The sequence below is a fragment of the Alosa alosa genome, chromosome 15, assembly GCF_017589495.1.
Source record: "Alosa alosa isolate M-15738 ecotype Scorff River chromosome 15, AALO_Geno_1.1, whole genome shotgun sequence".
Lineage (NCBI taxonomy): Eukaryota > Metazoa > Chordata > Actinopteri > Clupeiformes > Clupeidae > Alosa > Alosa alosa.
The window spans coordinates 7,750,417-7,762,804 of record NC_063203.1 but is presented as its reverse complement, the minus strand read 5'-3'; the positions used below and the strand labels follow the sequence as shown (position 1 = coordinate 7,762,804).

The 12,388-nt window shown below is 46.1% G+C and overlaps 1 protein-coding gene across 1 annotated transcript in view; it reads left to right on the top strand.

Moving 5' to 3' along the window:
* brip1 (BRCA1 interacting helicase 1) overlaps positions 1-12,388 on the top strand; it is a 70,710-nt gene that overhangs the window by 6,554 nt on the left and 51,768 nt on the right. The window contains 9 exon segments of the mRNA XM_048265551.1: positions 1,237-1,434; positions 1,437-1,553; positions 5,160-5,381; positions 6,310-6,509; positions 6,634-6,766; positions 7,320-7,474; positions 8,219-8,387; positions 8,706-8,846; positions 10,304-10,465. Of these exon segments, the coding sequence (XP_048121508.1) occupies positions 1,237-1,434; positions 1,437-1,553; positions 5,160-5,381; positions 6,310-6,509; positions 6,634-6,766; positions 7,320-7,474; positions 8,219-8,387; positions 8,706-8,846; positions 10,304-10,465 (1,497 nt within the window).

The following is a 12,388-nucleotide window of genomic DNA, read 5'->3' as shown; positions in this document are numbered from 1 at the left end:
AGGCAAGGGCTAAGAGACAGCTTGATCCCCGGTATTGAAGTGTAACACATGCCCTGACTCGGCTGATTGTTTATAAGGGCTAATCTTACTGCCGCGGCTTTGCCTGAGAGCGAGCGAAGTGATGGAAAAAGAGCAACAGGCTGAGGGTGTCAATGGTTTGTTATTATTGAGCCGACTGAACCAGCACTAAGCCCAGTAGGGCTTTTCAGCAGGCGCCAATTATATTAATCAGCAGGCGATCGTTTTTCACGGCCGTGAAAATTACAACAGGAAAATGCACGACACACAGCATTACCGGAACAAAGAAAACAAACTACTTTACAGCAAGGAGAGCAGGGAAATTAGTCTTTGGTTTTTATTGTTTTCATCCCTGAGATGGCCTTTTTATTTCTTGTGCTACCACAAGTATATACCGGTATTGCTTTTATGTCAGATCAAAACTAATGATCACACACTTCTCTAAGAACTAAATGCATTTTTTTTCCTTCTTCAGAAAGAGGTTGTGAGAAGAAGAAAACTTTTGCAGGCAGTGAGTTACTTTAAGTGACTTTAAGTTGTGTCCTCTACTTTAGCAAGTTCCATGTATTGTCAGTCTGTACCCAATCTTGTTCAGTGGTGCGCTGAATGCTGCCATAGTACTCCAGTGTGCCGTGTGTCAACAGTGTGGTTAGGGGCTGTGAAGGCAGCGTGCCCGCTTGGCAGTTGGCACAGGCCAGAGCCCCAGACATGAGTGGCTGAGGTGTGTTTGTCATGCCCCTCAATGGGCAGAAAGTGGCCCACTTAAAGGCTGTCATGCAGAATGAGGGATTGGTTACAGCCCAGCCCCAGGGCTTTGTGTGTGTGTGTGTGTGTGTGTGTGTGTGTGTGTGTGATGTGTGAGAGAGAGAGAGAGTGAGAACACCATCCACCACCACCACTGCAATTATGGCCAGCCAATCAGAGGCTCCGGTCCTTTGCTCCTCAACAATGGCCATGTCTAAGCTTTCAGCCTCAGCAGAGGTCATCTGAGCCGACCACAGCAGCCACCTCTTGCCCCTTTGTTTCTGTTTATCTATACGTTCAACGCGCACAAAAGACTCGGCTCACACATCCCCTGTTATTCCCCTCTCTCTCTCTCTCTCTCTCTCTCTCTCTCTCTCTCTCTCTCTCTCTCTCGCGCTCTCTCTCTACAGCAGTTTGTTTGCCGGTATACTGTACTTGTCCTGACGTCCCTGTCCGTTTTTTTGTGTCCTGTAGTCCCCTGTGTCCTGTCTTCTGTGTCCCTGCGCCGGCGCCAAAGGCGGACGGACAGCAGCGGGCGGCGGAGAAAAGGCCCGGGACAAAGAGAAAGAGAAGGGCGGAGGAGAGGCCGCGGAGAAGAAGAAGGTGCCCAAGATCTTCTTCGGCACGCGCACACACAAGCAGATCACGGGTGGCCGCCTTGCTGAAGCGCTTCTCTTTCCAGCACACCCATGACCATCCTGTCCAGCCGCCATGCTCCCTCACGTGCACCTCGAGGTGGTGCCATGCGCTAACCCATAGCAAGCTGCAAGGAGCTGCTGGACCAAAAGGACGTGAGTCAGCCCTAAAGCAAACCAAAAGTCCCAAAAGTTGGGCTGCAACAGTGTTGTTTTTCAAATTGCTCTGACATTTTATAGACCAAACTTGATTCTAACAAATTGATGAATTCAGGAAATAAGAGACAGATTAATTAATTATGAAAATGATCGCTAGTTGAAGCCCTACAGAAAAGAGAGCTGGTGCAGGGGTCATGAGACATGACGTGATCACACACACACACACACACACACACACACACACACACACACACACACACACACACACACACACACAGCCCCTTTTTTCCAGACACTTTTGGTCCTTTTGTCTGCATGTGTCTGTCAGCATGTGGAGACCCTCAGTGGAGATGAAAGGGTGAGAACAGAAGACAGCCCCAGAATGGGATGCCTGCAGGCCTCAGCTCACTGGGTTCACTAAAGATTTACACACAGGTCGTACCACACACCACTTATGGAATGAACAATAAGTCTGAGTTCAGAGCTTTTTATGAAAATAAATCTTGTGGTACTATTAGATAGTAAACTATAAAGTGCTTGATGGCATGTCTTATCCATACTTAATGCTCCTGTATCAATAGCAGTCCAAGATGATCACTTGCTCACTCTGATTTGCTTTGGTCACATTTACTGTACATGCAGGGTTTGTTGTATCAGTTGGATTAAAATCATTACGACTGAAGACGTTGGGTCAGCTATTTACATGTCATGATCATCTAATCCAATCAAGTGTTTAATACAGGAATAATTTAATCGGAATAGCTGTGTAATATGCACACAATCTAATAAGAACTTCCGATAGGATCAATAAATGGTCTATCTATTAGGCGCAGGGTTTAAAATCGGCACAAAAATACAAATCTATCATCTGTTCAGCGCCGGTACGAGGCACCAGTGGGAAGCTAATGCATGCTAATGTGAGTAATGAGGTGAGTAATTAAAATGCCTTTAATGAAGAGAGAAGCACAGGAAACTGGCGTTCTCAGTTGTCTCGGATAATAATCGCTATTTTGATTTAAATCTTAGTATATAGATGGTGTCATTGGCTAGGCTGTGGATGGGTCGTTAAAGATAATCACAGTGGTAGTGAAATTGTTGTAAGAAACTGTTTTCAGGACATATAGGTTTGTTCATGTTATGTTACATGTTACAAGTAATGAGCAGGCGCAAAAAATCTGATCCGAGTATTTATATGGCTGTTTATACTGTATGAGTAATTCTACAGTTTATACTGTATGAGTAATTCTTATGATGAATCCGATTTTAATTGGATTTAATGTGCCTGTTAAAAAGTAGTTTGTCGAGGGTCTTAGGGTTTGGCACAAATGGCAGAAGTCAGGCAGACATGGCGTGAATGATGATATTTATTTTTCCATCACCAAAAGTATGAGTCATCCAGTGCAAAATTATAGGAAAAAATAATGCAACGAGAATAAAAAGAAAATAGAAACAAAAATACTTGATAAACAAAACAAAGAAGCCCCAGGAAATCACCGGCCATAGCGACGGTAAGAAGTTGTACTTTTGAAACATCAAATACCAAAACACCGTACAACACTCACATATGTACTCATTATAGAAAATGTATACAGGCTTTGCAGTTTATAAATCAATGCTTATTTTACCGTAACAAAACTGAGTTTTGCCGTGAGTGGATATAGAAGTGAATGAAATGAGTGTGAATGCGTCGGAAAATGTTTGGTGTGATTCAACGTCATGTATGCATCCATCGGCTAAACACACACAAACTCAACCTAACGCAACACAGTCCATAGCAATGAATATTAATAGCTTGAACACAAGGCCGTTGTTTAAAAGTACCACATGTTTAAGTTTGGTGCGGCTGTTATGTGGTCGCGTGAGGACGCGCAGATAGCCGCGGCGTCACAGTGCCAATGTAAACCCACCTAGTGTCGCATTTTGCTCATCACATATTTACACCATGCTGTTTCATGTGTCCTTTTAGTGAGAGAAATCCAATATTAGTCTGGCCCAAAAATATTGACCCCATCATCACATGACTTGAGCAGGGCCTGAAAGATGCTGTGCTATTTAGAGCATGCTGACGACCCTTGTCTGTGGTTGCGCTCTCTCAGGTTCCTCTTGCCCATTCTCTTGTGATTTGTACCATACAGTTCCTCCTTGAGTGCTGATGGCGTGACCTTTCACCCCTGCCTAGCCAGGGTCGAAGTTTGTTGCCGTCCAGCCAATTCAACCTCTCTCACCCCTCAATAGTGTTTGCTGGTGGCACCCTTTTGAACTGAGATTGACCTCTGCCTCCAACCACTTCAGAAACACACCCAGTTTCCTGTAAGTGCCCCGTAGGCACGAGAAAGAAGGCGACACTAATTCCAACCCTCCTGTCGTCCGCTGACTTCTCTTTTAAGCTCTCTCTTGTTCTCCTTCTCGCCACTCTCTTGTCTCCTTTAGCTCGTGCTTTGACAAGAGGTGTAAGGAGAAGAAGACAGGTTGCCAGTGGATTATGGCGGCGGTAACACTAAACCCCGCAGTTTTAAGCGTCGACAAAATGAAATTCCTGTCACCCTGAGCTGTGGGCGGCAATTAGAACCCGATAATGCCCACCACACAGACACATATACACACACACACACACACACACTTCCCCCCAGCCCCCGAGCTGTCACATCACGATGAGCTCTCTGTCACTTTCTCCTCGTCTGGCAGGGGCGGGCGGCCTTCAAACGCACTTTGTTTCCAGACGGAGAGAGAGCGCGATTGAGACTGAGGGATTTTTTTTTTTTTTTAATCGTCTGCGGTGGCTGGCTTCTGCCGGAGGAAGGCAGATGATCATAGCTTGCATTATGAGCCTCTCATTAGGCTGTCAGAGGAGGTGTCCCTGCCACAACCCTAGCGTGTCGCACATGACATGAAAGAGGCAGGGGCTTAGGTGAACGGCCGGGCGACAGGGAGCCATGATACTCTGCCTCACTGAACCATCGCACTCCCCCCACCACCCGCCCGCCGGCACTGTCTCTGATGTGCTCCCGCTCCACCCAAACGTTAACCCCTAGCTAACCCCTCACCCCAACACCACCTCACCCCCAACCACTCATGACCTCACCACTCCACTCTGCGTTGCCTTAAGCCCTGACTGTATAGGCCCGTCCAGACTCCTCCTTGGCCGCTTGTCACTGCAGGCCAAGAGGCCAGCGATGTGCTGTAAGGCCTCTTACTAGTGTGTGGCATCTGCTTCGCCGGCTTCACCCCTGCCCGCTGGCCGCCATCACCTCCCCGAGCGGGGCGAGCGAGAGGCATCGGGGGTTAATCCTGCTCTCGGCCCGGCTGCCCCTGGCTAAGCTCTGACGGCTACAGCACAACACAGGGTGCAGACAGCCAAAGCAGGCTCTGAGCACAGAGAGGCTTTAGGAACAGTCAGTCAGTCAGTGATGGTGAATCATTGCGTTGAAATATCAGCACATAGCAGTGTCACCATTTAATAAAGTTAGCTCCTATTATGCATACCTGGGTTTTAATTCTTTAAAATTGTAGCATGTAAGCAGCTTTGTGGTCTTGTTTATGTGTGTACATATAAATGTTTGCATGTAAACATATAAAAATGAGTGTGTGTGTGTGTGTCAACAGGGCCGTAGCTGCAGGTACTACCACAACGTGCACAAGATGCGGGAGCAGAGCTCCCTGCAGTGGGTGCACGGGCTGCACCAGGCCTGGGACATCGAGGAGCTGGTCAAGCTGGGCACCAAGCTGCGCTCCTGCGCATACTACGCCGCCCGCGAGCTCATGCAGGACGCCAACATCGTCTTCTGCCCTTACAACTACCTGCTGGACCCCCTCATCCGCGAGAGTGTGAGTCTGTCCTCGGGTGGTGGTGGAGAGGATTGGCTAGGTTTTATTGTCTCCGAGGAGCAGTTTAGTTTGTAACAAGTAGCATGGTTCCCACGAGTCATGGGATTTCTGGAATATCATGGAATTTTTGAAAGTCTATTCTAGACATGGAAATTCAGGAAATGTTATCATTTTTGGGGCAAAGTCATGGAATTTTGTTGTAGCAGTTAAAAATGTACTTGCCAAAATACATTACCGGTAATACAAATACATATATTTCCATGCAGAATTGGTGTATATCTGGTTATTAGCTTTACTGCTTGCTCGAATAGCCCAACTTTGTTTACTTTTGTTTATTATAAAAGTAAAAGATTCTTGAATGCTATGCGGCTGCTTTGAAATCATTGATCGGTCCTTGCATGGAATTGTTGGAATTGTTGAGGAGATGACAGGGGGGTGGCCATAGCTTGTCATGGAAGAGTTAATCTTCCAGGAATTCCTCATCTTATGAGCGGAGATGGCAGATGCTATTGTTCTTAGTAATGCATCTTCTGGCTACTCTGCCCTGAGAGAGACATGAGGTATTTAGGGATGTGTTTGATGTAGAGCAGTGTAAAGTTACCATTGGGCCTTGTCATTGGTGGAGCTTTCAAAATATTTAATGCTAAAGATGATAGTCACATAACCTGCTGTAGCATTTAAAATGTGGAGAGCCTGATTATCATCACCTGTGATGGTAATAATAATACATTGTCCATTTTCATTGGACACGTTATGATGAATTGTATAATTGTAGGATATGGTGTGTAGCAGAGCAAGTTAAATGGCAGTCCTGTAATGGTATAGATTGAGGTGAATTGTTACGCAGTTCTCCACATAAACCACACACACACACACACACACACACACTAAGTGACCTATGGCCCCTGACCCCTGACCCTCACCTCAGATGGAGATCAACCTGAAGGGGCAGATTGTGGTGCTGGATGAAGCCCACAATATCGAGGACTGCGCCCGCGAGAGTGCCAGCTACACGCTCAACCAGAAGGAGCTGCTGGATGCCCGCGAGGAGCTGGAGTCCATGGTGAAGCATGGCATCCGCCCTGTCCACCACCACCCCCTACTGGCCTTCTGCTGCAGCCTCACCAAGTACGCAGCGGCTGATTGGCTGAAAACCCAGCATCACTGTTTTCTATTGGTTCTCCCATCTTCTTGTGAGTTCTAAAATGGTGTGTGTGTGTGTGTGTGTGTGTGTGTGTGTGCGCTTGCTCAGCTGGGTGCAGGAGAGCTCTGGCGCCCTAAAGGAGAGGGGCTATGAGAGCTCCTGTAAGGTGTGGACGGGGAAGGAGGTGCTGGCCATCTTCCACCAGATGGGCATCACTGCAGCCACCTTCAGCATGCTGCAGGTCAGACAGCTCTTCAGACACCTCCTCCTCCCTCTCTTCTCCTCCCTCCCGTCTTCCTGTGCCCATGGCTCAAGACTGATTTCTTGTATTCCTGAAGATCCTGTACATTACTCAGCTTCCCCTTCTGTTTTTTTTTTCCATCAGATCAGATTTAGCTGGTGGGCCACCTCGACAAACTTAAATTCACTTTTGCTACTATTGCAAGATATGGCATTCAGCCTTGGCAGAGATTTGCACACTCAAAAGCCCTTTTAGTTCTCCTTGTCCCTCTCGGTTTCCTTTCCTAGACCCCATCCCCCCACACACACACACACACACACACACACACACACACACACACACACACACACACACACACACTCCTTGTCTAGCAGGGTGTCCCCGGGGTTTTAAAAAGTATTAAAAGTTAAAAGGTAGTAAATCAACTTTGCAAAAATGAAGGCCCTTAAAAGGTATTAATCGCCATTTAATGGGGTATTGAAACCTTTTTTTCACAACGAGTAGTCCATTTGTTGTAAGAGTTTGTGTGCTGGTGTTGGGGGCCACTCTGCAGAAGAACCTGGCTGCAGTGTTGGAGAAGGAGGAGCGCGTGGGGCTGGTCAACGGCCGAGAGGACACCGTCACGGTGCCCACCGTCAGCTCCGGCACCGCCTCCGTCCTCAAGAGCCTCTTCATGGTCCTCGACTACCTCTACAGACAGGAGAGCAGGTGTGTGTGTGCTCTTCATGCAAAACACAAGCCCCTGTCCGTATGCTGTCGCATAGTATATTCATATAAAGACACCGGTCACTGGTCAATCAGTATTCCTGGCTATAATTTCAAGACAACAGAACATTCCAAACAACTCAGAGAAAAGGTTTTTCAGTTCAGTGTTCAGAGTTCAGTTAAATCCATCATCCATCATCCACTGTAGCAGGCAGTCACCACAAACTGAGTGAGAAGAATAATGGTGGGGCAGTCTGGAGGACTTGTAAAGGTAAAATGTATTCAGCATAATATATGGAAATCCTGGAGGACAATCTGATTCAGTCTGTAAGAGAAATACGACTTGGGAGAAGATTTACTTTCCAGCAAGACAATGAGCCGAAGCATATAGCGAAAACTACACAGAAATGGTTTAAAGACAACAAAGTGAAGTTCTGGAGTGCTATAGAAAATCTGTGGCTGGACTTGAAAAGGGCTGTTCACACCCAATCCCCTTCCAACCTGACAGAGCTTGAGCAGTTTTGCAAAGAAAAATGCAATATCCAGATATGCAAGCCTAATTGAGACCTATCCTTGCAGGCTCCATGCTTTAATTGCAGCCAAATTTACATTTGTGTAATTTTTTTATTTTTATTTTTTTAAAAAGGCCAAATTAAATTGTTCAAATTCAAAACAGTAAAATGGGAAATATCCAAGGGGGGTGAATACTTTTTATAGGCACGCTTCATTCGTTTCCTGTATCCTCAGGTTTGCGGAGGACTACCGGGTGGCGCTGCAGCAGACCTATGCCTGGACAGTCCAGCCCGATGTTCCTGACGCTCAGGGCTTCTTCGCCAGGCCACACCGTCGCCGCAACAGTGCCCGCACCAAGACGCTCGTGCACACTCTCAGCTTCTGGTGCCTCAATCCTGCAGTGGTAAGACATACACACACACACACACACACACACACACACACACACACACACACACATGCAGACCTTTATAGGGAAGAAGGGCTTTAAAATGACCGAACTTGGATATTGACAAACCATACAGAAATATAAGTCTGTGAATATTAGCAAGTCTACCTGCACGCACCTGGACATACCAGAGATAATGCCTTAATTAGGATTGATTACAATTTCAGACAAGGAACAGCCATCAGGGAAAAGTAACTAATGTTAAAAGTGTATGTGTTTATGTGTATGTGCATGCGTTTGTGAACATGCGTGTGTGTGTGTGTGTTCTGTTAGGCCTTTTCGGACCTGAGTGGCTCAGTGCGTAGCATCGTGCTGACCTCAGGCACCCTCTCCCCCATGGACTCCTTCTCCTCAGAGCTGGGCGTCAGCTTCCCCATCCAGCTGGAGGCCAGCCATGTCATCGGCAGGTCCCAGGTCAGCGCCTAAAGCAGGGGTCTCAAACTCAAATGAGCTGGGGGCCACTTCTGCCAACGTCATCTGATTGGAGGGCCGCGTCAGTGTTAAAGAATAATACAAAAAAAAAATAGCTATTTCCTAAAATACAATGTTTTTTTTTTTTTTTTCAAATACTGTATTTTCAAATACAAAACTGCAAACAGAAAGTGCAAGTATTTTTATCTATTTTAGACACCTGTGCTATAAAATAATGATAAAATAAATATAAATACAAATTATGAAAAGAAACAAAAAAGCATAAAAACAGGTATGTGTGTGTGTTTCACACCAAATAAAAATATGTTTCTCTCATAACTTATTTAAACCTGGCATATCAACATTTCAAAAGGCCATGGCTTGAAAGTGGTCATAGATAAACTCCTACTGTAAATGTAAAAATCTTTGAGTATAAACAAAAGTTTATGAAGGGGGTAAATTTACCCATCTAAAGCTAAAACTATTAGCCTGTTCCACAAACCGTTATTATAGGTCTACAATAAAGTAGCCTGGTCAAATCAGTTCCTATCGCGGGTGACTTTGTAGTTCTTCAGAGCTGCCTGTACCACGTCCATTACGGACACTATCATCACGATTACCACTGCCACCTCGAGCTATTTTGGGCAAAGGGTCGAAATAAGCATGGTATGCTTAGAGGACACCGTCGTACGCACCTTCGCACCTTCATTCACAGACGCACCGTGACTATCACTGTCAGTAGACGATCGATCATAATATAATCTCCAAAGGGCAGATATTCTCCTTCAGAATCAGAATAGGTGAATAGCATAGCCTACCCAAGACTTCATCACACGTGAACATTTTTTCAACATTTGGTATAGGCCTATTTCTGCTTCAATTTGTGCAAAACTATGGCCTGCATCGCTTCCGCGTCATTACAAACAAATTCACGTCTTCATGTTTCTCGCGTGTAGGCTAATACACTGTATTTCCTGAAAACTGTGTGCAGCGATTTTGGGCTTGAATCAATCTCTGGATGTCTAGCAACTAGTGGAGGAGAGTACAAATGAGATTTGTCACCGTACTTGGATCTATCGTCTATTTTAATCAGTGTCGTTGTTTGTCGCAATTAAAAATATCCTCAAGGGCCGAATTACATTATTTTAAAATAGGCCGCGGGCTGGAATTGGGCCGGGCACGGGCCGGTAGTTTGAGACCCCTGGCCTAAAGGAACTTCACCATAGTTCTTAAGTTTTATATTGTAGGCCTGTGCCGCTGTTTCTCTCCGACTCATGATGGTAAAACAAATATAATGTTATCTATTAAGGTAAATGTTAACAAAAAATACACAACTTTGTTCAAAAAGCACACATGAAAACACTCAGGTTGCTCCTATTTCTAATGAAGGAGAAATAGATGCAGTACTTAGGCATTGTGTGTGTTGCTGTTTATTGAGCGTGTGTTGCTGTCTGCCACAGGTGTGGGTGGGCACGCTGGGCACAGGCCCCCAGGGCCGCAAGCTGTGCGCCACCTTCCAGCACGCGGAGACGTTCACCTTCCAGGACGAGGTGGGGGCGCTGCTGCTGCACGTGTGCCAGACCATGGGCCCCGGCGTGCTCTGCTTCCTGCCCTCCTACAAGGTGGGTGCAGGCTGACCTTTTCCTTATTCTCTCTTTCATTCTCTCTCTCTCTCTCTCTCTCTTTCTCTCTCAGAGCTCACTCACTCACTCACACACTCTCTCTCTCTCTCTCTCTCTCTCTGTGCCTCTGTCATCTTGTCTCAGGCGTTGGCCTCAGGTGTTTCTGGACATGTTTTGTACTGTTCCTTCCCGTCTTTCTGCAAGATCAATGGGAGTTTTTTTTTCCCATGTTTACACAGGAATAAAAAAATAATACACACAAAAAGAAAACACTTGCACGCACAGAACATGTGCCCCATTGTTGGAGGAACAGGCGTGGTTCACACAGTAAATGATGCAGTTTACAAGATGGAACCTATGTCCACGTTATGAGAGAACATAGAACGAAGTAGAGCACCGGGTGGTCAGATTAAAAAAACTTTAATATATCTGGCTACATCTTGCCAGGTTCCGTTATGCCTTCGTGTGACAGACATGCAATAGTAACATGTTTTGGACACCCAGAGACTTTTGACCATCCTCTCCCAAATAGTTACAGTGTATAGTTTTAGCAGTGGTTAAGACCACTTGCATTGGAAGCAATGTACAGGGAGAGCTCTCCTAAAAACGCCTCTGAACAGCTGACCACAAGGGGGCACTCAAGACCACAGTTTAATCATCCTCTCTCCGGTCACTGGAGGATCTGAAGCTTCATTCACACACACACACACACACACACACACACACACACACACACACACACACACTGGTGTTGTATACTTAGGAAACTTGAAGCCTAAAAATCATGCCTCTTCCATTGCCCATCTTAAGGAATGTTAGCTTGGTTTGTTCAGTTTCTTCAATTTCGTTCTAGCAGAAGCAGCATCCTCTCCACGCGTACAGTAACAGCAGGCGGCCTATTTAAACGGCTCTAAGCAGGTGTAATGTATAATACTAAGTGGCCAAACCTCAAAGTACAGGCTGCTGTTTCCCCTGACCTGTATCGCCTTTCACCTAAAGAGCTCACTTATGGGCCTGCATTGATAAACACTTTGTCCCCCTTTGTTTGTTAGGCCTTAGCCCATGAATAATTGATCCCAGTTCAAGAAGCTTATCACTGGGGCTCCTCGGAGGGGTGATAACTTTCTCAAATGTCCCTTTTTGTGTGTGTGTGTGTGTGTGTGTGTGTCAGAGAGAGAGAGGGTGAAAGTGTGATTGAGTGTGTGCATCTTTATGTTTTATATATCCACATTACTAAGTTTGTGTCTTTTCAAAATGTTAACAGCTTCCACTGTTCCAATAACATGCCATGTAAGCACCTCTTGACATGGACTAGTGCAGATGAGTTCTTTGAGTTTTGTGTATAGGTCTTCCATAGCATACGTGTAGTGTGTGTAGTGTGTGTGCTTGTGTGTGTATGTTGTGCGTCGTGTGTAAGAAGTTTTCATTATTGATGTCCATGTAAGTCTCCCACATGGCTGGATTAATATTTAATCTGCCTCGCTGCCCTAAAAGCCGTCACAGATTGGGGATTAATTGGAGCCAGTGGAACGGCAGGAGCCAGAGTCCCGTCTGAGGTGTGTGTGTGTTTTGGGGGTGTGGGGGGGGGGTGTTCTAGTCTCTAGACATTCTTCAGTGCCCCTCTTCATAATCCCTATCGGTGGCCCTATCTCACACACACACACACACACACACACCCTGACACTTCACAGACCCTGTAGCTGTGAGCTGAGATGGAGAGAGAACTGACATTCAACAGCAAGCCTCTCATTCTGCCTGTTTCATCGGTTCCTGTCTTTAGTTCACACGCAACTCAAGTCTACCAGTTCTCAACATCTCTCACTTTCACCCTGAGGCCTCTGGAGTTTCTGCCTGCCCGCTCGCCTCTGTCCACCCCTGTCCACCAGTGAGGCTGGCGTTAAGAACCAGCTCAAACCGCCCTGC